The following is a 25,768-nucleotide window of genomic DNA, read 5'->3' on the forward strand; positions in this document are numbered from 1 at the left end:
TTATGAAAATCATATTTGGAAAAGGGGGAGTACCAAGTGATTTTAGAAAAACCTTAATTAAAACACTGTATTAGAAAGGTGATAAGAGTGAATGTTAGTAATTATCGAGGCATTAGTGTGGTCTGGATTCTGTAGACAAAGTTTTAAGAGAAGAGTAGTGTGGTTTTAGAAGAGGTAGAAGATGTGTGGACCAAATTTTCTCCACTAGGATAATGATTGAAAATTTCAATCAGCCTCATTTTTATAGATTATGGGAAAGCATTCGATTCTGTTGATAGAAGAACTTTAGCAAAGGTTTTATCCTTGTATGGTATAAAATGTCTTTTGAACGTCACCGAATACGGGTACATGAATTTATGCATTTTAAAATTTTTGTTCTGCAAATACTTTTAAAACGGTTTTAAAAATCTATTTTCCTTGAGTCTTCACTTTTAGTCAACATGATTGGTATTTAGACTATCCTGATTTACTATTGATACCACTGAGTTTTTTATTAGTTTTAGCCTGGAAAATAATATCTCTTCAGAAGACGCGCTTACTGGAATTATTAAGAGCATTTCACAATTTCGAAAACCACCTGTTAAATTTGATTGCTGCGCCGGGCCCTTTCAAACGTAGGCTCGATTGGGCCCAATCGTTCTAATCACCCTTTTTCTGGCCCCAGTTATATTAAATACCTAGTCCAACTCAACCAAAATACCATCCGACCAATTTTACCAATACCAATTTTCTTCAAATTCTGACAGGTATGAGCTGGTTATTGTCTGATCTATAGACCCAAATCCTCGAGTGTGTACTATATAATATACAAATACCCTAAATTTCTATAAAGAATACTAAATTTAATTAAACTACAATACCAGTTGATATTGTCCAAGAATTCCCTATTTCAGTGTTACGACTTCAATTTTACTGCTTTTACGTGAGTGACATCTCTCACATTAACTGTGTTCAAATTCTACTAGATAGAATGTAACATTTGTCGTCTTTTTGACCTTGACCTGACTTTTTTCACAGATTTTAAGCCTGAAAATGACTAATTTGAAGATAGAAGTTCAAACAACTATCCCTTTCGATGGGCAGAAACCTGGAACAAGTGGACTTCGGAAGCCTGTGAAGCAGTTTCAGGAGTCTAATTATACCCACAACTTTATCCAAAGCATATTGTCAGGGGGCTTAGACAACCCTGCTGGAACAACTATTGTTGTTGGAGGTGATGGTCGTTACTTTGGCAAAGAAGCCACTGAGATTATCATTAAGATATGTGCGGGAAACAAGGTAAGTTTTATTAGTCTACTGCATGACCTCTACTGAATTATAGCCTAGATTAATAGCAGAAGAGCAGGTACATTGGGGAGGGGGGGGGGGGTTAAAGTAAAGTGAATCAGTTATAGGGGTGGCATGGGTAAGTATTTAATAATTTTCAAAATTATATTTCAGAATTGATAAAATTCTTATTTAGCTAGCTTACTTTTTGCTATCTTGAAAAGGGGTTAGGCTAAGAAAATTAAACTTCCAGGGATAGATCTACAGATTTAAATATGACCTAGGAAGGCATTTTGAGGTAGCCTAATTACCTCTGCTTCTTCTCCCTCTAGATCACAGTGACTTTTGAAGACTTTTAAAATATTTATGTTATAAAAGTGAAACCCTGCAAAATAGGTAGGCCTATTATGCTTAAATCCAGTAAAACAAACTGTATTTAGCTTCACAGTCTTGATCAATCCTAATTTTTGAGGTTTCAAAGATCTGCAAAGAGCTAACATTTCCTCAATAAGGAAAAAACCAATTGATATGGCCTAAGATTCTAGTCAAATAGCCTAACAGGAATTGTATTTTCAGAACTAAAACCAGAGAAAAGGAAACTGATACCTGGAAGTTACAATAAAATGTTGTTTTGTCAAGATATCAATAGGTGTAACCTAACTATGCTAGTCAAGGAGACAAATTTCTAAGACTTAAGAATCAGAAGAGGGTTAACATAAAAGCTTGGCAATACTTTCCCAGAATATGTTTTGGTACTTATGTATTGTACCAGTAACACTCAAGCTCTTCATTTAAATAGAACTGTTTTTTTTTTTGTTAGATTCTTTCAGGTCAGTGTTAGACAAACAAATACAATTGACAGAATAGATAGAAAATATATAATTTGGGCTATATATTTGAGCATTAGGGGCAGGGTGTTTTGTTAGAGCATTTGGACAATGTAAAATTGAAAATCAATCCTTACTTCATAATATGCAGAATGATTATACTTAGCGCATTTTGAATGATTACCTGCTATACTTTACCCCTATCCCCTCTAATGTGCAAATATCTGCATAGCATTGCCAGGATACAGGGGTAACATATAGCTTCTAGAAGGGGTGCAAAGGAAAACCACAAAGGCAGTATGTAAGATGAGAGACAAGCCTTATGAGGAATGTTTGAAGGGGCTGAAATTATCTACACTGGTTTACTAACAATGAAGAGCTGATAAGCTCATGACATAAGTGTACTTCACAAGATGCCCCCCTCCCCCAAATACATTTGTCAATTTCCAAAACATTAGTGCAGAAAGGGGGACATTCAAAGAAGCTATTCAAGCCATCTGTAAAACTCCAACACAGTTTTTACACCAACAACAGTTTTTCTCCTACCATGTAGTATACCAATGGAATAGTCTGATGGAGGGCAGTTGGGGAAAAATTGGACCCCTTTTTTAAATTGTTGATTGATCACACAGTTTACAAGCATCTATTATAATTATTGTGATGCAACCCTATTTACTTCCCAATAGTCTTTTCACTATGCAATTTCTTTGAGTAATACTTCAGACTTCAAAGAATAAATCTGTTGCTAAGTTAAACCTTTTGCTGTATCACATATGATTTTGGCCCTGTGGCCACCAGATGGAAATGGCTGTGTAGCAACCCAAAAATGGGATTTATAATTAATTAGCCCTATAGCCTGCACCAGTTCCTAAGCAAGGCAGGAAGACAACCAGAAGTTGCCCCTATTGCCACCTAAGACTAAATGACCTAGAGGAAGAAGGGGTCTGCTCTATTGGTGCTGGTGCCAAGTCAACAGAAGAATGTAGGTCAATAAAAGCAAGATAAAGAAATATAATATCTTCATTATGAGATGAGTGATCTCATCTCATCTGATGAATACTATGAGAACATCTGATGAATACTATGACAAAGAAGAGGAAAAAGAAACTCGTAAGTTATTGAGGCACCAAAAAGGACCTTTTTTGCATGGAAAATCATCTATAAACTAAAATATAAAAGACTCACCACAAGAACATCATTATTAATCACCTTAAGTAGTCCATATTAACCAACTGTGAAGAGAGAGACTTCTTACACTCAAGCCATGATTTGCCTCCTTTTTGTTTAATACATTTCAAATTAAGTAAACCTGAATAAAACATGTCCTTACCCTTAGACAATAGATCATTCTGCTGAGAATTTAGCTTGGATAGGAGGTCAGTGCAAGTGTGCATTCCACTGCCCTTCATCTTGTTCATCATACTGAGAATTGCCTGAATGTTATAATGGTGCCAATCATACCTTGTGAATGTTTTAAATTTGACAAAATTGGCAAGAATATGTTTATTTTTAAAAGTGTAGTGCAACTAATATTTAAGAAAAGCTTTGAAGTTTAACAAGAGTTTCTTCCTAGTTTTGTTAACAAATTATAACACCTGCTCTAAATGGAATATGATATTGAAATTGATATATCTTACAGGTTAGGAAACTCATTGTTGGCCAAAATGGGATTCTTTCAACCCCTGCAGTTTCAAGTTTAATTAGGAAGTTTCATGCAGATGGCGGTATTGTTCTTACAGCCAGTCATAACCCTGGTGGCCCTGATGCAGATTTTGGCATTAAGTTCAACACAAGCAATGGAGGTGAGTTCACATTTTACAACTGTGTATTTTTTTTTTGAATTATCAACAATGGAATTGCAATTCTTTCTTGTAATCTGCTTATGGCTATGGTTAATTTTGTTTAGACATACCAAGATTCTGAAAAATATTTGAAGCACTTCTGATTCAAAAGTTTAATTTCAATCAATTTCCTTTTTACTGAAAACTTTTTTACTTTCTCACTTATTAGTTATTGCCTTAAAGCTGTTTGAAGAGAGAGAAATTACTCATTTATTAAACTTTAATATTCATTTTCCTTTTACTTATTTTTGAAGAATTTTTCCTTTCCATTCTAAAAATATAAAATAGAATTTCTATTTCTCTTTATATTTCGCTTTTTGGTAACCTAAAGACCAGTTAATGCTGTGTGGAGTTAAATTGAAGGAGAATTGATCACTATTGTAACTGTAATACCGCATTTTGCTTCAACTTTGTTTATCTATTATCTTCTTTCTCTGTTCTGTTATAAATGTAATAGTTGGTAAAATAATGCATCATAAAATTGAAATTTAACTTAATGAAATATTCTAGTGTGAAGCTTGTATGTAAATTTCATATTCAATTCCAAAATACAGTAAAAATAAAATGAAATTTCTTAGCAGATAATGCTAAAAAAGATTATATTCTTTTGCAGATTAAGGACATTTTGAGGATTAAGGAAATAAGAGTTGAAATACAACATTTCTTTATATTTACTAATTCTTTGCCCTTTCTTAAAGGACTTCCAATTATACATTTACCCCAACATCTTGCAATTTTAGAATAATATCAGTTCTTACTAATGCTTGTAATATCTTTCTAGGTCCTGCCCCAGATGCTGTTACGACAGCAATCTATAAATACAGCACAGAAATTAAGGAATTTAGAATTGTACCTGACCTGAACTGTGACATTGGCAAAATAGGGTTGGAAGAGTTTCAGGTAGTATTTTGTTTTGTTTCTCTTTACTGTTTAGTTTTCTACATACAACAAGTAGCGATAGGTTGAAATGCTAAAAAAAAAAAAATGTATTTTGATAAGCTTGCCCTGTGCTTGCTTCTCACCAAAACTGCTCGCACCAAACCTTACGTAAACCTTACGTAACTACATCCACTGTGCCCACCCTGTATGGTTTCTTCTAATATCTTCAAAAATCTTATCTAAATTTCACACAAAGTAGACGCATAATAATAAGGCAAAAATAAGACACATAATGATAATATAATAAGGTTAAGGATCTTAATAAAAACAAATCCACCATACTATTCTTTAAGCTTGTTTCTGAATTAGTTTCTACTAAAGTGATTGTGTTAATTGGCTCTATATGAAAAGTTGAAATTTGACTTGCATAATGTTAGAAAATTACTTCAATTCAAGGTTAAGGCTGTGATTAAGTGAACTGATGGAACTCGAAAATCCCATGTTAAAATTGAAAATTTATATTTAAAAAGTATTTAAATATTTAAAAAGTTTTAAAAAGTATTAATTGGCGGAATATACCGCTTTCAATATCGGGCCGTAGCTTCTTGAAGATGCTACAAAATGTTTGGAAGGATTTTGCTCTCTAATTGCTTAGAAATCTTAGAAAATGTCGAGCTCTTTTACACAAGTGTACTCTATGAAGGACATTGCTTTTAGAACAAAATCGGTACTATCACGAGCAGAAGACAATAACCTTTAAAATGATTGCAACCATTTTTCGATATGTCCCATGGAATATTTTCAGCTATCTGAAATTTTTACAAGTTTTTTGCCTGAAAGAATCGTTTCAGATCGCCCAAGAGACTAAATTGACAAGCTGTTATAATTAACCTGCTATTTCCGCCAATGCATAAGTGCTATTTGAAGGGTTTTTGACAATGGACGGTCTCTAGAGAACTGAGAGACAGAAGGCTTACACTAACTTCAATTTTGAATCTCGATGTTTAGAAGTTCACTTAATCACGGCCTTAAACATAGCTGTTGGGATGACATGCCCCTGGTGAATGTAGTTGGTGTTGAAATTAGATCGCATTATATGGCCAGTAGAATTTTAATTTGTACAGGAAACATTATTTTGCTGGTTTTGCTCCAAATCCTTAAGGGATTGGGGGAGTGGGAAGAAATATCAATAATTATATTTTGATTCACAATAAAAAAGTATCCTAAGAGGAATTTTTTGAAGCCCAATTAGTTATAATGATTATGGGTTAATTGTAAACTGCTATTTTTTAGTAAATTTTTGTGCTTAAGGTTTTGAGTAGGTTTATTTTTGAGTAAGTACATGTTTTAAAGCCGTGGCAGTAATAATTTAAATTTTGCGCTAAACAGCAGTAGTGCCTTGGATTTGCACTATTAGGCTTGCCAAAGAGCAAACATTCTCTCTGCTAAGAACAAACACCGTTAGACTGTATGGTGTGGCAGCTCAGGTTATGTGCTCCTCATTATTGTTTTCATTCTATTGTTGTAGGATTTTGTGTTAGTTATTAGGAAGTTAAGCCATATTAGTTATTTCAAAGGTTTAACTATCTTGTTTAACTGTAACATATTTAACTTGAAGTTAAATATGTTAACTTATCCCAGTGGTTAAAGAGGGGTGGGGGAGGGGAGAATAAAGTGACATCCTTACACAATACAATGGGCTTAAAGACAAAGAAGGTCTACGCACTTACCAAACGTTCCTTTTAGTAACATCTCTAACTTTATTTTTGTTGCAGGTTGAAGGTGAAGCATTTACAGTAGAAGTGGTCGACTGTGTTGAAAATTATGTTAATCATATGAAAGAAATATTTAATTTTGATTCCCTTCGCTCCTTGATAAAAGGAGATGGGGGATCTCCATTTTCTTTTCTTATTGATGGCATGAGTGGGGTCACAGGGCCTTACATCCGGCGTATATTTGTTGACGAGTTAGGAGCTCCAGAAGAGTTTATAGTAAGGGCTCTTCCTTTAGAAGATTTCGGTGGCCATCATCCAGACCCAAATTTAACGTATGCTGCAGATCTGGTGAAGAGTTTGGAGGAAGGAAGATATTCCTTTGGAGCTGCTTTTGATGGAGATGGGGTAAATGACCTTGCTTTATGTTTGCTTGAAGATCTTTTACTTTGAAAAAAGCTTTGGGAGAGCGTAAAGAGGGAGGCTTTGAGTAAATTGGGACGGAAAAGGAGCGTGCGTAGCTGTGTTGTCCTCAGGTGGCTTGGTGCTGTGGTGAGTTGTTAGTAGTAGTAGTAGTAACCAGTCAAATAAATAATAAAACAGAATTGGGGATATGAACTCGAAAGTGAGGATAATTAGTAGTATATTTGGGCTCATAAATTAAAAACAATTACGAACTTGTTAGACACGTTTTTCAAAAGCCACTGGATTTAAGAAAATAAACTTTTTAACAAATTGGAAAAGCTGTTTTTAATTAAATAGCTTGCCTCCGCACAAAATGTAATTGGATTATTGCTGTTCTTAAAAACAATGAATTATACTTACGTTCTATGATTATTAAATCAAAAATTGTAGATTGAAATGCGGTCTATTCTTATGCTATTCATGACAGATATAGCTGCTTTTGCCTAATTATATGGCTTAGATAATTGAAAAAATGGTGTTCATTCCTGGGGTTACTTTGAAGAATAACTATGATATTTACATAAGTCAGTATAAGCACCAGCAAATTAGAAAAAAATAGTCGCAAAATTATAGATGGTGTTGAGGGTAAAACCAAGAAACAGCTAGCTTATTCTTTACAAATAAGAAAGTCGCTCTTTACTTAGTATATGCTGCAGTACTGCCACATTGCTATACAGTTTTGTGTATTTTTTTCTTGCGGAGGGTTGGAGGGCTGTAGTTTTTTTTTTTTTAGCTAAATTTAGTTTTAACATGTTATACTTTGTTGTACTACATCTTCAGTTAAATGTTTATTCGTACATACATTTAAACGTGTGTTAATTCAGTTATTTCTTTGAATGACTTTGTGTCTCTTTAGTCCATTGTTTATCATGTGAATTTAATGTCTACTTCGATTTTTGATCTCATGTCTGAAACAAATTACCATACATTTCCCAAAATTCACCTGTTATATGCAATTGATTGTTTCCGATGTATTAATAGAAAAGAAGAGAACTTTCCTCTGCTTTTTAATGAGGTATATATTAATGTTTATGAAGAAAATTTGATAATCTTTTATAAAACTTGGAGTTTTCTTTTTTTATATCCTAAGCAATAAATGCAAATACCGCTTTTATTGACTTGTTTTAATTAGAATAAACTGTAGAAAATACTGGCCCCATACCTGTTCATAAGATAGGGATGAATCCCCTTCTTAGGTTTTTTCTAAGGACATCCCAGTAAAAGATAGAAATTTCTGCCTAAATATATCAAAAGTATTAGCAAATACGAGCTAATTTCTCAAAAGGAAATTTCTATTAATAAATAAAGCTATCTTGATGCTTTTCAATTCTGGACCATGACATACTCCCTCTAAGCTCCCCTCCTAAAACTGTGGCAGTCTAACCCTCTTGAACTTCGTTGCTAAATAACGCATGGAATATACTTGCCTCTTTGGTTGTTGATCCACACTCATTCTATGCTTTATCTTATATACTGTTATAGTCTGTAGAATTTTTCCATTCTTAAGTCGAATGTCTAAGGTCTAGCCATAGAAAAATAAATTCTTCTATCCTAGGATTTAATGGAACATCGTTGAGGATACACTTTTTTATTTTCAGGATCGTAACATGATCTTAGGAAAGAAGGGTTTTTTTGTAAACCCCTCGGATTCATTGGCAGTTATTGCTGCAAATCTAGACTGTATTCCATATTTTCAAAGAACGGGTATCAAAGGATTTGCAAGAAGTATGCCAACCGGAGCAGCGGTTGATAGGTAAGTACTCTTATACATAGTTGTCAAAACTCGTGATGCACACATCGAACTGCATTAGTTTCATCTTTTCTTCTGATGCGAAAGCAATGAAGTTACTTCTGTTCGCAAATACAACCTGCAATGAAGGAACCATCACAGCTCAAAATGTGCTTACAGGAAGGATGTCTAGTCGCTATTAGACTTCAGTCTAAGTCTTCAATCTTGTTTATAATATCTTGCTTTATAATTTTTCCATGCTAGGAATCTGCTTAAAAATAGATAATCCTTTAAATTATGATGAATGACGGCTTTTAAGCTAGGCACCAATATTAATAGGGTTAATATCTATATAGTTTAATATCAATATCTATTAAATTCAATCAATAGAAGTCCTCATTGAATACCCAGACTGAACTTGGATAAAATTGGAAATTAGTAGGAAACTTCGAAGTCAGTGCCCTCCCTCCTTAGGTTTTGAAAATACTTTACTTTCGTTGTTTTTTCCTGTGAAAAAATGAATTTCGTGGTATTTTCATTGGAGAAATTGAAAAAAAAAAAGCCGAATTGCCCCCGCTAGATTTTGGAAAAGAATACTATCCCCTTCTCTAAAATAAATTGATGCCACTGTTCAAAGTATTGTGTAAATAAGTTTTATTTAAAATATTGATTTGTAAATAACACCTATTTAAATAGTGTCAGTGAAAGGAAAAATTTGCCCTTGATTTTGGTGTGCCTCAGGTGCTTTAAGATCCGGTTCTTAAGGACTATCAAAGAAAAGATAGAAAAAAGTAGTATCAAACTTTTTCTCTAGTTTCCTTGGGGGACTCCTGACTCCATGGGGACAGGCACGAAAAATTTGGAGGACCCTCTTACTTCTAAATATATTAAACTATTAATATTTCGCAAGAACTTTTTGTAATCAAAATGTATTTAATATTTGATTAGTGTTGTTATTGCTCCTCTGTTTAAGTTTTTCACCGCAAATGAAACCACTAGAAAAAATACTACGTAATAAAAAAAATACATGATGTCGTTTCCTTGCGTAACTTTTGATTAATCACCCTCTTTGTGGTTTCTTTTGTTATACGCATCATCTTACCACGAAATTAAAATTATAAGGTTATTTACCTGATTATGTGGTGTATGTTAATTTGCCTTATGACACCCTATATTTATGGGCATTTATTTGGCTCAGTTATTTCGTAAAGTTCATTAGATGCTTTTTCAACCGATAAAGGAAAAGACAATCTTTTGCGTCATTGACGTTCTACGCAGCAGAAATTGTCATAGAAGAGAAGTTTAACTGACAGCTTCATAAAGGATATTTGAAGATTAGTTTTGGTTTAAATGATTCCTTTTTAATCTTGTCCCATCAAAATTCATTTTGTAGACGATTTATGAAGCAAAGAATGAAGTTTAATAACAAATCTAGATTATTACTTTGGACCGTTTGCACATTTTAATGTCTGTAATTCATCATTTTCGCTTCTGAGGTTTTAGTTTGGAAACTTTAGCGTAAAAAGCGAGGTATTGATTAAAGGGCAACCTCCCCAATATACGAAATAATTTTCGTTGTTTAAAAGTTTTAATATTGCTCTTTACTTTCAGCTGAAAAGCTTGTTTAATTTTTTTTTTATTTAAATAATTTTTTTTTTTATAAAATTATTTTCGCTTCTGTGGTTTTAGTTTGGATTATGGTGCTCTCTATCCTTTCAAGCCTTAAGAATGGGTCTATTTTTTCAGCCTTGAAATCCTAATTTGTCTTTTGTCTAATATACAAAAAATAGTGTTAATATACAAATTTATCAATAATTGAACTTACTGTAGCTATGCTTTAATAAATATAAACATCTCTATATTGTTCTGGTAATTTGATATTCATCAGTTTGATAATTTTTTGATTATGGAGAATTATATTATTTATGAGATAATATTGAAGAATAACAGAATTTTTTCTAAATCTCTTAGCTTTTTTAAGCTGTTAAAATCATTATGACTCAATTGCTTACAACGATTCCTTTAATATATATGTTAATTTGTTTTCTCACGAGTTCTTTTTTCTTCTCTCATTTCTTAATGAGACAGGAGCAGCATTTTGTCCACAATTATCGTGACCTGTAGGACTTGTGCTGCTAGGATGCTTAGTGCTCCTTTACTGATTTTTTTTTAATATTGTAAAAACAAGTAGTTGACCCCAGAGGCGCCATTTGGGGGGGGGGGGGGTCAGGGGTGGGCAAAGGTCCACCCCAGATTTTCCAGGGGCCCAAGCTTCCACCACAAAGGTCCCTTTTCCGGCCATAATTACCCATTATGTTCAACATAATCCATTCTGTTTAAAGGATTTGAACTAACTGCACGCCTATTAGCCAAAGAGCGTAATCACCTGACGACCCTTGGGATAATTACGCTATTTGCTATTAATCATTGTAAACTTTGAAAGTAGGTTAGATTCATAATAAAAGTCTCAAGTTCTGTCAAATGCCCCATGCCCACCCCAAGATTTGGCCCAAATGGCGCCTCTGGTTGACCCTTGCAATTGAAACGCTCAAATATTTTTAGCTTTTGATATTCGTGCTGATTGCTTGCTGCGAAATATTAAAGGAAGTAGGTAGCGATAGTATCTTCCCAAAAGGGTCTAATTGTTGGAGGTACACAATGATGGAAAATATTTATAATCAGTTTATATGTATAATATTTATAGTAACACCCAAGTCTTTTGTTATAGTTTTGTTAGTCTTTATATACACCCAAAGTCTTTTGTTGAATCTTGGGATTTCGTGGGTCAAATATAACAAAATATAATTTGGTGACTTTTCCTTAATGCTCCCATGTTTTTGTCCTGATGACTAGAAACTCCCCTTCTCTGATTGGCTGCTCCTCGACACGGAAATCATGCAAATTCTGGCTTTCAGTCAGTGTTCTTACTTGATTTTGTCGACTTCAGGGAAAAAAAAGTTATCTCTCGTAGAACGATCCCACGATCGTTCATAGAACTATTGAATAGTTTAAAATTCCTATTGTAAGATGATGTTTAAAGTCTATATAACTCATCTGCGTTTAGATTTTATATTTTGAATTAAAGTTTTCTTAATATTAAACTTCAGCTGTTTAAGTGGATCTTTAAATAATTATTCCTCCTTTTTTACTTTTAGAGTTGCTTCTAAACTAGGAAAAGAGCTATTTGAAGTTCCAACTGGCTGGAAGTATTTTGGAAATTTAATGGATGCTGGAAGACTGTCGTTGTGTGGAGAAGAAAGTTTTGGGTGGGTTTGACTAATTTTCTTCATTTTTTCTTTTATAGAGGAAAATTGGACTCTTATGCACTATGTTCAGGAATTAAGCTATTTGTGCTGTCTTCTAGCCTTTGCATGTAAAAAAGAGTCTACTACTTAAGTGGGAGAATCGGTAAAATGTTAGTAAAACATATTTGAACCTAAAAGATATTGTTAGGGTATTGACAAAGCGCAGAGTATAGTTCAGGGCTTCTTTGAACCCAAGTAAATAAAAGTATATCCTCTCTATTTGCGATTTTCAGTATTGTTAGTATTTTACTGTTGAAATCAGAGGCTAGGTCTTTTTTGCTAAAGACCCATTCATAACGAGGTTTTACTAATACTTGGATACAACTAGCGCTGTTTTGAGCCAATCAGATTTTTTGTAAGGTCTCCTGATTTGTTGAAAAATTCTTATTGACTCATATCAGTTCTAGCTGAATCTCGGTATTAGTACAGTTAATTTTGAATGGACTTTAACGAAACTGGTAAGGTCTTTTATTTCTTTGGAAAAAAAACGCGCTTAATTGTCATTAATTTAAAAAAAGTTTTTTTTTTAGCTGAAAGTAAGGAGCGACATTAAAACTTAAAACGAACAGAAATTACTTCGTATATGAAAGGGGCTGCTTTCTCATCAACGCCCCGCTCTTTACGCTAAAGCTCGACTCTTTCTCTCAACTCTGCTTTTTAAAACAGTAAAAAACTTTAGCGTAAAGAGCGAGGCGTTGATGAGGAAGCAACTTTTTCATATACGAAGTAATTTCTGTTCGTTTTAAGTTTTAATGTCGCTCCTTACTTTCAGCTAAAAAAACTTGTTTTTTATCTGATTTCTGAACGTTTTTGAATCGATGCATGTTTTGATTTTGGCTCTCCGCAGAGGAATAATTAACACGAAATTGGCAAGTTTATTTTTTTTTGGCTAAATGGCTTTCTCATAGTTTTGATCGAGTGATTTTGAGAAAAAAAGAAACGGTGGAGGAAGCCTACTTGCCCTGCCATTTTTTTGTTACTTAAAAAGGCAACTAGAACTCTTAATTTTTTACGAATGTTTTTATTAGTAAAAGATAAACGTAACTTATAAATTAGCTTACGTAACGAAATTTTGTAATCTCATGTTTTTATTACATATATGAGGGGTTCACCCCCTCGTCAGTACCTCGCTCTTTACACTAAAGATTAAATTTTGTCCCAATTCATTAAAAATGACCCCTGAATCACAAAAACCGTAGAATAAACAGTTGAAATCACTAAAAATAATTTAGCGTAAAGAGCGAGGTATTAGGAGGAGGTGAGCCCCTCATATGCGTAATAATTTCTGTTCGGTTTAAGTTTCAATGCTGCTCCTTACTTCCAGTTGAAAAAACTTTTCATACTTATTTTTTCATTGTTTTTTTTTTAAATAATGCTACAAAATCCTGCACTCCCTTCATGGAAATTTTCTTCCCCCATGACAAATTCCTCGATGGAAAGTTCCCCCAACATATCCCCCTCTTGCCAACCCCTCCACCCAACCAAAAAATCCCCCTGAAAACGTCGGTACACTTCTCAATAAGCAGTACTATATGTAAGCACTGGTCAAAGTTTGTAACTTGTAGCCCCTCCCACGGGGACTGTAGGGGAGTAAGTCGTCCCAAAGACATAGTTATAAGGGTTTTAGACTACGCTAAATAAAATGGCTATCTCAGAATTTTGATCCATTGGCTTTGGGAAAACAATTAGCGTGGGAGGTGGCCTAGGTGCCCTCCAATTTTTTGGTCACTTAAAAAGGGCACTAGAACTTTTCATTTCCGTTAGAATGAGCCCTCTCGCAAGATTTTAGGACCATTGGGTCGATACGATCACCACTGGAAAAAAAAACAAAGAAACAAACAAACAAATAAACACGCATCCGTGATCTGCCTTCTGGCAAAAAATACAAAATTCCACATTTTTGTAGATAGGAGCTTGAAACTTCTACAATAGGGTTCTCTGATACACTGAATCTGATGGTGTGATTTTCGTTAAGATTCTATGACTTTTAGGGGGCGTTTCCCCCTAATTTCTAAAATAAGACAAATTTTCTCAGGCTCGTAACTTTTGATGGGTAAGACTAAACTTGATAAAACTTATATATTATTTAAAATCAGTATTAAAATGCGATTCTTTTGATGTAGCTATTGGTATCAAAATTCCATTTTTTTAGAGTTTGGTTACTATTGAGCCGGGTTGCTCCTTACTACAGTTCGTTACCACAAACTGTTTGATTCCTTTTATTTCCTTGTGAAATTTGCGTCTTCTCAGCAAAGAATTATCGAAGTTTTCATAAAGTTGATTCGATGCCAAAAAGAATCGGCCTATTTCGTCCATTATAAACTTCTTCAGTTTTTTAAACTTCTATTTAGAATTTTTTGGGTGTTCTTTCCATAACTTGTAAAGCTTGAATAAGCGGTTTAAATTAACGGCAAAAAATAAAAGCCGACAACTAATTTCCCTGAAATCTGAGGAAAATTTTGTAATTTGTCTTGTTTTGCGCTGGAGATAGATATATTTAGTTTTAGAGAAATTTATACAATCAGAAAGGGTTTTCCACTAAACGTAGCAGTTGTCTTTTTAAAATTCAGGAAAGAATTACCCCTAAAAACGGTCTAGTATACCTGCTAGGAAAATACCCAAAATCCCCTAAAAAGAAATGTTGTTTGATCAATTTGAGTGCTCTTAAAATTTTCTGTGGTGCACCCCGCTTTGATTGAAAATTTTGCCGACAAAATTTAGGAAGATATATTTTGTTTTGGAGAAATACATTATCATCAGAAAGTGTATTTTTTTACCAAACGGAGCAGTTTTCTTTTTAAAATTCTGGAAAGAGTTGTCCCTAAAAACCCTCTTCTATACCTGCTAGGGAAATACCTAAAATCACCTCAAAAGAAATGTCGTTTGATCAGTTTGACAGCTCTCCAAATTTTCTGTGGTGCAACACGCTTTGGTTGAAAACTTGCTGACATACTATTATCTTTTCAATCAAATTTCATAGTCAAGTCAATGGTCTCAATATCAAAGCGGGTCTCGTATCATACTCATCTATAGTAACACATTCGATCTGCAAGTATTTAAATTTCTACCAAGGAGTAAAAAGTGTTTTTGCAGATATTCTGTTTATGAAACTATTTCTACATATATAGTTATTAATTGTATACGTCATCTTAGTTATTATTTGTCTTAAATTATATAAATTTATTATTGTAATATATTATGTTATAACTGAAATATATGATAAAATTGTAGCAATCCTAATATAAAACTTTATCTCAGTTATAATTCTTTAGCTGAGAAGTCTTGTTTATGAGATCCTTTTCTTAGAGGGAATTGTAACAACCTAAGGTCTAAGGTTTTTTTCTTTCCATATCAACCTGAATGTAACTGATTTGAATATATTGATTAGTATTGGTGTTACCAACACAGATGCAAAAGAGAAGGAAAGAGAAAAGGATATACTTGAAAAGTTAATGACTGCCGACACTAGCTTATTTTCATATCCAAGGATGATAACCTTATTACCTCCAAGCGAGCAGTGAAGGGTTGTTACAGAAATACTGTTTAGATTTGAATATCGTGCGGTCCTTCTCTTTTCGGTCTTTTTCTTTTCTTTTTATTGTTTTTCTTTTCTTTCTCTTCGTCACCCCCCTTTTTTCTCTTTTTTTTTTGATACATCCAGTTGATTCGTTGTTTCTGTTAGTTGATTGTTTAATTATTCTCAATTAAGTTTCTGCCCTTGTCAAGTACTTTTGTACTTTCCTGGCAGATTATGTACATGAAATTATGTGTTTTTGTTTAAATATATATGATAGATTGATTGATTGATATTTGAAGCTTTTGACATGAATAGCTTAGGAAGTTGAATTTATGTTTTCCGAAAACTGTCATTTTGTTGTATCTTTATGTGTGGCTTAATAATTCTAACATGAACTTACTGTGTGACTAAGATTGATTATTTATTTTATTTTAACATTTTTAATGGACGAAGGCTGAATGATTGTTTGGTTGTAAGGGCGAGTTTTTGGTATGTTTAGTGTCTTATCGGTTGTTTGGTTGGGGCTCATTTTGGGGGTACAGGATGAAAGAAAGAAGACAGATAGGCAAAAAGAGAAGAAAAAAATTGTCTCGGTTTCTTTTATTGTTTTTTTTCTAATTTTTTTTCCTTTTTTTAGACGGAAGACTTAAGATAATTATTAAATACTAATTTGGTTTAGTTTTAGTTCTATTATTTGATTTTATAGAAGCTTTTGCTCCAGGAATGATGTGATTATTGCTGGTTTTTATTTTGCATGCCCATTATCGAAACCTTAAGATAACTAAATTCTTACGTTCTGTAGAACTGGCTCAGATCACATTCGAGAAAAAGATGGCATATGGGCTGTTTTGGCGTGGCTGTCCATCTTGGCCCATAGAAAGGAGTCCGTTGAGAGCATACTTAAAGCTCATTGGGAAGAGTATGGCAGAAACTACTTCACAAGGTATCTTTTTTAGCCTTTCAATAATTATATTTTGAAACTGACTTTACATTAGTTCCATTTATCTACTCATTAATTTGCTTATTTTTAAGCACAAGAAGTCAGCATAGCTTTTCTCCACGCAAAATATTTCGTCAGGCATATTTTATATCAAAAGCATGCGCATACCCTAGACACCGAGTCTTTAGACCATGTCTAAAAAAACATTTACTTTACTCTTAAAATCCTTTGCAGTTTATATTTCGCTTCTTTTTTAAGATGTTTCTTATTCTATTTTTTCTTCGAAATCTTTTTCATCTTCTCTTGATTTCGATAACCTACCAACATTTCTTTGTGGGTGTGGGGAGAGGGGATGGAAGGGGAGTTATTCCGGCAGCAAATCCTGGAAATATCTAATGTCTAGGGGGGTGGGCGCAGGCTAGAAGAAAGAGCTAAAATGTGTAAAACAATGAAATTTTAAAGACGATTATGTGTATAAAATCCTTTCTTTTCTTTTTTCAACCTCTTCAACCTCCTTAGTTTATTTGTTGTTTTACTTAGCGAAGACTCTGTGGAAACATTCTTAATCCTCCTTAACGCATAAATCCCCTCTTTGCCCAGATTCTGCATTAATGCGGGTATCTAAAAGCGAAACAATTTGCATAGTAAACTAAAGTTTTGAAAAAAGGAAGAACGTGATAAGCCCAAAATTAAGAAGAAATTTAGTTTAGAATAGAAATTGCGGCTGAATTGTCAGGGGAAAATTTTCAGCGCAAATGGAATCGCCTGGGTTTTTCCTCTGGGAGAAATTCTTTGTGGGGGAATTTTCCACAGCAGAAATTCTCTATGGGAGAATTTTCCTCTGGAGAATCTTACCGTGACGGATCGGAAAGGTTGATATCCAGGAAAAGAAATCTAAGGGTGTGTTTTTTTTCTTAGATAAAAGTGGGCATAGGAAACTTTTCCAGGCAGAATTGTCCGAAGAAATTTCAGGGAAGTAATTTTAGTAATTACTTAGTTTGGTGCACGACTCTTCCTTGGGGAGTGACGAGAGCCTTGAGTTCGACAAAGCGAGTGAAATACTCGACGAGGAGCACTACGGCATGTAAGATGTCAAAAATAGGATCCTTGAGTTTATTACTGTTAATAACTTAAAGGGCTCAACACAAGGTAAAATCTTGTGCTTCTACGCACCACCTGCGACTGGTAAAATCGATTTCATGGAAGTAATAGACGCATAAATCGTCTCTTTGCCCAAATTCTGCATTAATGCTGGTATTTAAAAGTAAAACAATTTGCATAGTAAACTAAAGTTTAAAAAAAAGGAAGAATGGGATAAGTCCAAAATTAAGAAGATATATAGTTTAGAATAGAGATGGTAAGTTAGACCAACAAAATTATAGTGTTAAAAACTGTTAAATTTGATGCAGTGCTTTTAAATAATATAATAAAATATTTAATGACTGTGGTGAATATGTGATTATTCATTAATATTTTCACAATAAAGTCTATGTTGTGGATAGCCAGCTTAGAACCATAGAAAAAACAGTCAACTCGTATTTTTTCAATCTAAGAAACGAAATTCTCTGGCATATACTGAAAAATACCTATAAAGTGAGATTGAAAGCTGTGATTGAGATGGCAAAGTATATTATAAATTTGATAGAAAAGAAAGCTCCTTTTTAATCTCTCCTTATTATAATTTAGCAAAGACTTAGTCAAGTAGTGTGACGTCAATAGTTTGGGTGTGCTCTCACTTTTTCTGCATTTCCTCGCCTGAAAATATTCTGACGTTATCCATAATCACAACAAATAATTACTAATTCTTTTAGGTACGACTATGAGAACTGCGAATCTAGTCCTTGCAACGAAATGATAGAACACTTACGTGCGCTCCAGTCAGATTCAAGTTTTGTTGGATCCGAGCATGCGCAAAATGGAGCTGTCTACAAAGTAAAGATGATAGATGATTTTTCGTATACTGACCCTATTGATGGCAGTGTTGCGACCAAACAGGTATACTTCATTTATATTTGTCTCTTTAAACCTCCTTTGCTTCTTATTTATGTTTCTTTTTCTAAGACTTACATTCAAAAGTTTACAAGTCACGGTATCATGCCTTTCGAACCAGTGCGTGTCTCAATAATGACGCGGCTTAAGTTCGTGTGTGCAGCAGAGCACAGAAGAAGCTAAGGCCTCAGTTTGTTTGGGTGAAGAGGAGGAAAAACAACAAACAGCACCGTCATGCAAATACCTTACATCATTTAAATTAGACTCGGTTTGGAGGCCTTAACTAGGACAACATCTGAACAATTGAAGAAACAAAACATGAAAATGCAAAAGGATGCTGCTTTCTATCTTGGTTCGAACGGGCAGGGCGTTGTAATGGAGGGGGGGGGGCAAACGCTGTGAGATTATGTAAAATTTGTACAAGAAGTTCAAAAATTTGTACAATAAGTCCAAAATTATACTGAATCGGAGCAATAATAATTCCAAAATCTGGTAGAGAAGGTCCAAAATACAGTAGTACGATTTATAAATAACGTGAAGGAAGCCTCTTAGTGGTATGTGTAGTTATTAAATATAGTTAAAAGTAGAATCGAAATCTAAAGTCATTCTGCAAATTAAAAAAAAGGTGAAGATCTTGTTGGATTTCGCACGAGATTTTAATCCTCTCTTCCTTCCGAAGTGCACCTGATTTTTCTGGAACAAAACAACAGATGCTATAAATTCCCAAGTTCGTTAACTTTGCATTTTCGATGTTTTGCCAGATCAGCCCAATTTAAATTAAGAAAGTAAAATCTGTTTCTGACCTAGAATAAGTTATTCGCTTGTCGAATTAACTGCTTTTGCCTATTTATTTTTCATCCTTTTTCCCACCAGACTTGAAAAGTGAACAATAAAATGACAAAATATGGCCTTAGTTGCAAGAGTTCAAGAATACACGTTCAACTCACGACTTCTTTCACTTCTTCAACACACGGAACGTTGTTCACTTAGAATTTTTGTCCTGATCTAAAGTTTCCATCTGCGTTTTAAAACTATAATAACAATTGAAGGTAACCCTCCTCTCCCCCAATTTTTAGCATGCAAAATTTTAAGGAACTGTTGTGGTCCTTTTAATGATGTCATAGATCCAAGCAATTCAAATCTTCTGCTAATATATCACATTGTGAAGTCGTTCTGTGAAGGGAGAAAAATCTTACGCTAAGAATACTGTAATCCTCTAAACTCCAAATGTTTTGCCACCTCGCGGCATACTCACTTGAAAGACGGAGAGCGATAATCCTTAATCCTTAGAAAATATAAGAAAAATAAATAAAAATTTGGCAATGAAATACGCTATAGCACAGGGATAGAATGACCGAGAGAGTGACAAATTACGGCTAATGACGTGAGATAGATCTTAAAGTGAAGAACCTTAATAGACATACAAAAGAAAATATGGTTTGTAAAGGGGAAAATTATTATTGTTTTGAGCCACTTCAAATAAATTGTTGCACTTTGCTACAAGTAAATCAATAGGATTGCTGCTGGTGAGAGAATAAGCTGTTCAACAGATCTTGTAAGTTTTATTGGGGGGGGGGCTAGGTCCCCATCCTGTCCTTGAATATGCCACTACCTATTCTGTCTGTAAGGTTTTACTCCCATTTTCTAGTTAGAACTCAATATCAAAAGACTTTTACAAAGTTACTTAGCACGCTAGCTTACTTAACATACCTAAATCAATAAACCACTGCAAAAACATTAGGATTAATATAGATAGGCCAGTGGCGCACTGCTGCGCCGATGGCAACGCTAGCACGGTGGCGTACCGTCGTAATTTTTCTCCATGTTGGTGCGTCTTTCCTTGGCGATGTGCTGCCGATAAATCAACGCCTTGTCCGGGTCTATTATTAATAACACCTTAAAATTACGTCAGATATCAAAAATTTAGGCAGTGTTGGTTCATCCTCACTGTGGTTTGCGTACTTCAATGGTAAGTAGCATTTCAAAGGTGGTCCCCTTTTGAGTTTTTAAATGGTACAGAATGCCATTTTTCTACGGAAAAAATGACACTCGACCGAAAATACTTGGTAACCCTGTTTAGTCTCACACCTAATATTCGTGACTAGTGGAAAACTGCCAGAGTGATACCCGAGAGAAGACAAGATTTGGCTATAATTGAATGCTGAATCCAGGCTACTTGCGGATAGTGTTTCGATAGTGGTTTTTATTGCCGAATTCAAGTTACTGCACTTGCAACTTTTTCTTATTTTATTAATAATACAAAATTCAATTAAGAGCTAGAAGCGACTTTAAAACTTAAAGCAAACAAAATTATTCCCTGTATGAAAGGGGCTATCCCCTCCTCAACACCTCGCTCTTTACGCTAAAGTTTGACTCTGTCAAAACTGTACTTTTTAAAGTGATAAAAAGCTTTGACGTAAAGAGTGAGCTGTTGAGGAGGGAACAACCCCTTTCACATACGGAAGGATTTTTGTTTGTTTTAAGTTTTAATGTCGCTCCTTACTTTCATTTGGCAAAATTTGTTTTTGTTTTTTAACTTAATTTCTGATCGTTTTTCAAATAATGCCAGGAAATCCATGAGACGCAAAATGGTGTATATGATTTTAAAGGCCGTGTGGCAAAAACTAATCCATCAAGAAATAATAAATCAAAATTATTTTTCAATATGTTAGTTATGCAAATAAACTTTTTGTTCTTGAATTCCTTATGTACCTTTAGTTGTTTTCTCCCTTTCTTACAGTCAAGGATATTCCACTATATGATATATTTTTCACTATATGCTGATTGTTTGATTACATAAACTGCTTTTAAGATATCGAACCGTGGCTTGTTAATTTTCTGAAGCTGGTAGCATTACATAGTTGAAAATTGGTCAAGGTCAGGCCAGCTAAATGAATTTCTGGGAATGGATAATGCTAATTAACTTTTTGTTGTTTAATTTCCCAATTTCCTATGTGCCTTTGGTTGTTTTTATTCCTCTTCTCAAAAAGACTAATATTCTATTATGTAATAGGTTTTTCCTTATATGCATATTGTTTGATTACATAATCTGCTTTTAAAATATTCAAACATGGCTTTTTAATATTCTGAAGCTGGCAGCATAACAGAGTTGAAAATTGGCCTAGGTAAGACCAACTAAATGAAATTTGGAAAAGATACTTTAAGCTTATGACTAACTAAATAAATTTTACGGAAAAAACTATAACTTCTACTATACTTTACCCCACCCCTCTAATGTCCCATGCATTTTGTCATGCGTCACTTTTTAATGTCACTTGGTATTAACCAAGTGACATATAGCAATCGCAAATTCTGTCGGTCTGTCTGTCTGTCGGTCCCGGTTTTGCTACTTTAGGCACTTCCAGGTAAGCTAGGACGATGAAATTTGGCAAGCGTATCAGGGACCGGACCAGATTAAATTAGAAATAGTCGTTTTCCCGATTTGACCGTCTGGGGGGGGGAGTGGGGGGGGGCGGTTAATTCGGGAAAAATAGAAAAAATGAAGTATTTTTAACTTATGAGCGGATGATGGGATCTTAATGAAATTTGATGTTTTGAATGATATTGTGTCTCAGAGCTCTTATTTTAAATCCCGACCGGATCTGATGACATTGGGGCGAGTTGGAGGGGGGAAACCTAAAATCTTGGAAAACACTTAGAGTGGAGGAATCGGGATGAAATTTGATGGGAAGAATAAGCACAAGTCCCAGATACATGATTGACATAATCGGAACGGATCCGCTCTCTTTGGGGTAGTTGGGGGGGGGGATAATTCTGAAAAATTAGAAAAAAATGAGGTATTTTTAACTTACGAGCGGGTGATCGGATCTCAATGAAATTTGATGTTCAGAAGGATATCGTGTCTTAGAGCTCTTGTTTTAAATCCCGACCGGATCTGGTGACATTGGGGGGGGGAGTTGGGAGGGGGAAACCTAAAACTTGGAAAACACTTAGAGTGGAGGGATCGGGATGAAACTTGGTGGGAAAAATAAACACAAGTCCTATATACATGATTGACATAAACGGAACGGATCCGCTCTCTTTGGCGTAGTTGGGGGGGATTATTTCTGAAAAATTAGAAAAAATTAGGTATTTTTAACTTACATACGAGCGATCGTACGAACGAGTGATGAAATTTGATATTTAGAAGGATATCGTGTCTCAGAGCTCTTATTTTAAACCCGACCGGATCTAGTGACATTGGGAAGGGGTTGGGAGGGGGAAACCTAAAACCTGGAGTGGAGGGATTGGGATGAAACTTGGTGGGAAAAATAATCACGAGTCCTAGATACATGATTGACATAACCGGAACGGATCCGCTCTCTTTGGGGTAGTTGGGGGAGGGGTTAATTCTGAAAAATTAGAAAAAATGAGGTATTTTTAACTTACGAACGGGTGATCGGATCTCAATGAAATTTGATATTTAGAAGGGTATCGTGTCTCAAAGCTCTTATTTCAAATCCTGACCGGATCTGGTGACATTGGGGGAAGTTTGGGGTGGGGGAACCTAAAATCATGGAAAACACTTAGATTGGAGGGATCGGGATGAAACTTAGTGGGAAAAATAAGCAGGTCTTACATACGTGATTTACATAATTGGAACGGATCTGCTCTATTGGGGGGGGGGGGTTAATTCTGAAAAATAAGAATAAATTACGTATTTTTAACTTACGAAGGAGTGATCGGATCTTCATGAAACTTCATATTTAGAAGGACCTCGTAACTCAGATCTCTTATTTTAAATCTCAACCGGATCAAGCGTAATTGGGGGGGGGCAGTTGGGGGGATCGGAAATCTTAGAAAATGCATAAGCGGTTAGATCAGGTTGAAACTGGATGGGAAGAATAGAAACCTGTCTAAGATACGTGACTGACATGACCGGACTGGATCTGCTCTCTTTGGTGGAATTGGGGGGGGGGGGTAATTTTGAAAATTGAGGTATTTGTAACTTACGAAAGGGTGACCAGATCTTAATGAAATTTGATATTTAGAAGGATCTTGTGCTTTAAAGTTCTAATTTTAAATTCCGACCAGATCCTGTGACATTGAGAGGGGGGGGGGGGGTTGGAGGGGGAAACCGGAATTTTGGAAAACGTGAAAATTGGGGTATTTTTATCTTACGAATAGATGATCGGATCTTAATGAAATTTGATTTTTAGAAGGAATTCATGTCTCAGAGCTCTTATTTCAAATCCCGACCAGATCTTTTGACATTGGGGGAGTTGGATGGGGAAATCTTGGAAAAACACTTGGAGTGGAGGAATCAGGATGAAGCTTTGTGGATAGAATAAACAAATGTCCTTGATACGTGATTGACAGAATCGTACTGAATTCGCTCTCTTTGGGAGAGCTGGGGGGAGGGGTTCAGTGATTTGGCGAGTTTGGTGCTTCTGGACGTGCTAGGACGATGAAAATTCGTAGGCGTGTCAGGGAGCTGCACAATTTGACTTGATAAAGTCGTTTTCCTTGATTCGACCATCTGGGGGGCTAAAGGGAGAGGAAAAATTAGAAAAAATTAGGTATTTATAACTTACGAGTGGGTGATTGGATCTTAATGAATTTTGATATTTAGAAGGACATCGTGACTCAGAGCTCTTATTTTAAATCCTGACCGGCATTAAGCCTCTTAGTTTCCTTTTTAAATCAATCTATTGATTCTTAGAATTTTGTTAGAGCTTATACCATATGATTTCTTGGCTCTCAGCTCTTCTCGCCTCGTCACAAGTGCCATATGAGCTCTTAGCTCTTGTTTTTTCACTGCGTGCCCGTAAATTCAATCAATTAGGATAAAATCAAAAAACAGAATAACACTCTACAAAGGAGAGAGGGGGTAAAGTATAGAAGAAGTGCCTTCAAAATGTGTTGAAACATTTTTTTTCACATATTATAAAGTAAGAATTATGTTCTTAACATGTCTCCTTCCCAATAGCTCCAAGTCTTGGCTAATACCATTGGTTCTTAGTGTAAAATTAAATTTAAAAAAAAAGTTTTTTCAACTGAAAGTAAGGAGCAATATTAAAACTTAAAACGAACAAAAATTTACCCTTCCCCCTCTATATGCAAATATATAGCCCAAATTTTATATTTCCCATCTATTCTGTCACTTCTCTTTGTCTTGTATCATGCTATGCTGAAAAAAAATCGAAAAAAATCTTTAATTTGGAAAGCCTTTTTTCCACGAAGGGGGGGGGGGTTATTTTCCAAGGGTGAAAGCACCCTTGATATATATATATATATATATATATATATATATATATATATATATATATATATATATATATATATATATATATATATATATATATATATATATATATATATATATATATATATATATATATATATATATATATATATATATATATATATATATATATATATATATATATTATATATATATATATATATATATATATAAGATTCTGTTTTTAGATCCAGTTACTATTGAGCCGCGCCGCTCCTTACTACAGTTCATTACCCCGAACTGTTTAATAATTTAATAATTTTATAAGTTGAACAGTATATTTGAAAACTTGCCAAATCATAGCTGAGACGTAATTACTAATGCTAGTCTTCTGAGATAAGTTAATTAGATTTTGGGTATTAAAAAATGTGTTTAAGCCAGATTCACTATAATATTGTCTAGTCGAACTTATTAGCCAGCTTTGCTTTCTGTTAGATATTTACGATAGGTACTTAAGACATGTAGGGTACATTAAGAAGGATGCATTAAGAAGGTACATTAAGACGGCTTTTCGTAAATAACCCTCCTTTAATATTTGATCCATATGCTGCTTTTTTAGGGGATTGAATTGTTTGGTATCAGTGGCAGTTCTGGCCTCTTGCCTTCGGGGGAAAAGTCTGATTAGCACCCCCGCATGTGTTTCAAAAATTTTCAGGCCAAATTTTAGCAAGATTTTCATTTATTGAAACAATTTAATTTATCAGTAAAATTTTATTTCTTACTTTATATGGGAAAAAATATGTGAAAATTTAAAATTCTGATTCAATTTTCCTATACTTACTGCCAACTGTACTCTACTTTATTTTTATAAAAATAAAATTTCAAGAATTACAGAATCATTATAAGTGCAGGATTATTTATTTAAAATTATGCGCCCGGGGCAATTGCCATTCTGTCCCCTCCTAAAACTGCCTCTGCTTGATGTAAAATAAATCTTGGAAAAAGCCAAATGGCAATAGTGCGTATTGAATCTCAAAAAGGTCATTTATGGTATAAATTCTTACGCATCGCATTTGTTTACAATTTACCAGTTCTTAGGCAACAAGGCATTACC

General features: G+C 34.4%; 1 protein-coding gene across 1 annotated transcript in view; it reads left to right on the forward strand.

Moving 5' to 3' along the window:
• Positions 1-956: 956 nt before the first annotated feature.
• LOC136033062 (phosphoglucomutase-like) overlaps positions 957-25,768 on the forward strand; it is a 29,478-nt gene continuing 4,666 nt past the window's right edge. The window contains exons 1-8 of the mRNA XM_065713656.1: positions 957-1,278; positions 3,733-3,895; positions 4,716-4,834; positions 6,589-6,933; positions 8,589-8,743; positions 11,875-11,985; positions 16,344-16,484; positions 18,293-18,476. Coding sequence (XP_065569728.1) covers positions 1,033-1,278; positions 3,733-3,895; positions 4,716-4,834; positions 6,589-6,933; positions 8,589-8,743; positions 11,875-11,985; positions 16,344-16,484; positions 18,293-18,476 — 1,464 coding nt within the window. The 5' untranslated portion in view covers positions 957-1,032. The remainder of the gene's footprint in view (positions 1,279-3,732; positions 3,896-4,715; positions 4,835-6,588; positions 6,934-8,588; positions 8,744-11,874; positions 11,986-16,343; positions 16,485-18,292; positions 18,477-25,768) is intronic.

This window comes from Artemia franciscana, chromosome 11 (assembly GCF_032884065.1).
Source record: "Artemia franciscana chromosome 11, ASM3288406v1, whole genome shotgun sequence".
In the NCBI taxonomy this organism is placed as follows: Eukaryota; Metazoa; Arthropoda; class Branchiopoda; order Anostraca; family Artemiidae; genus Artemia; species Artemia franciscana.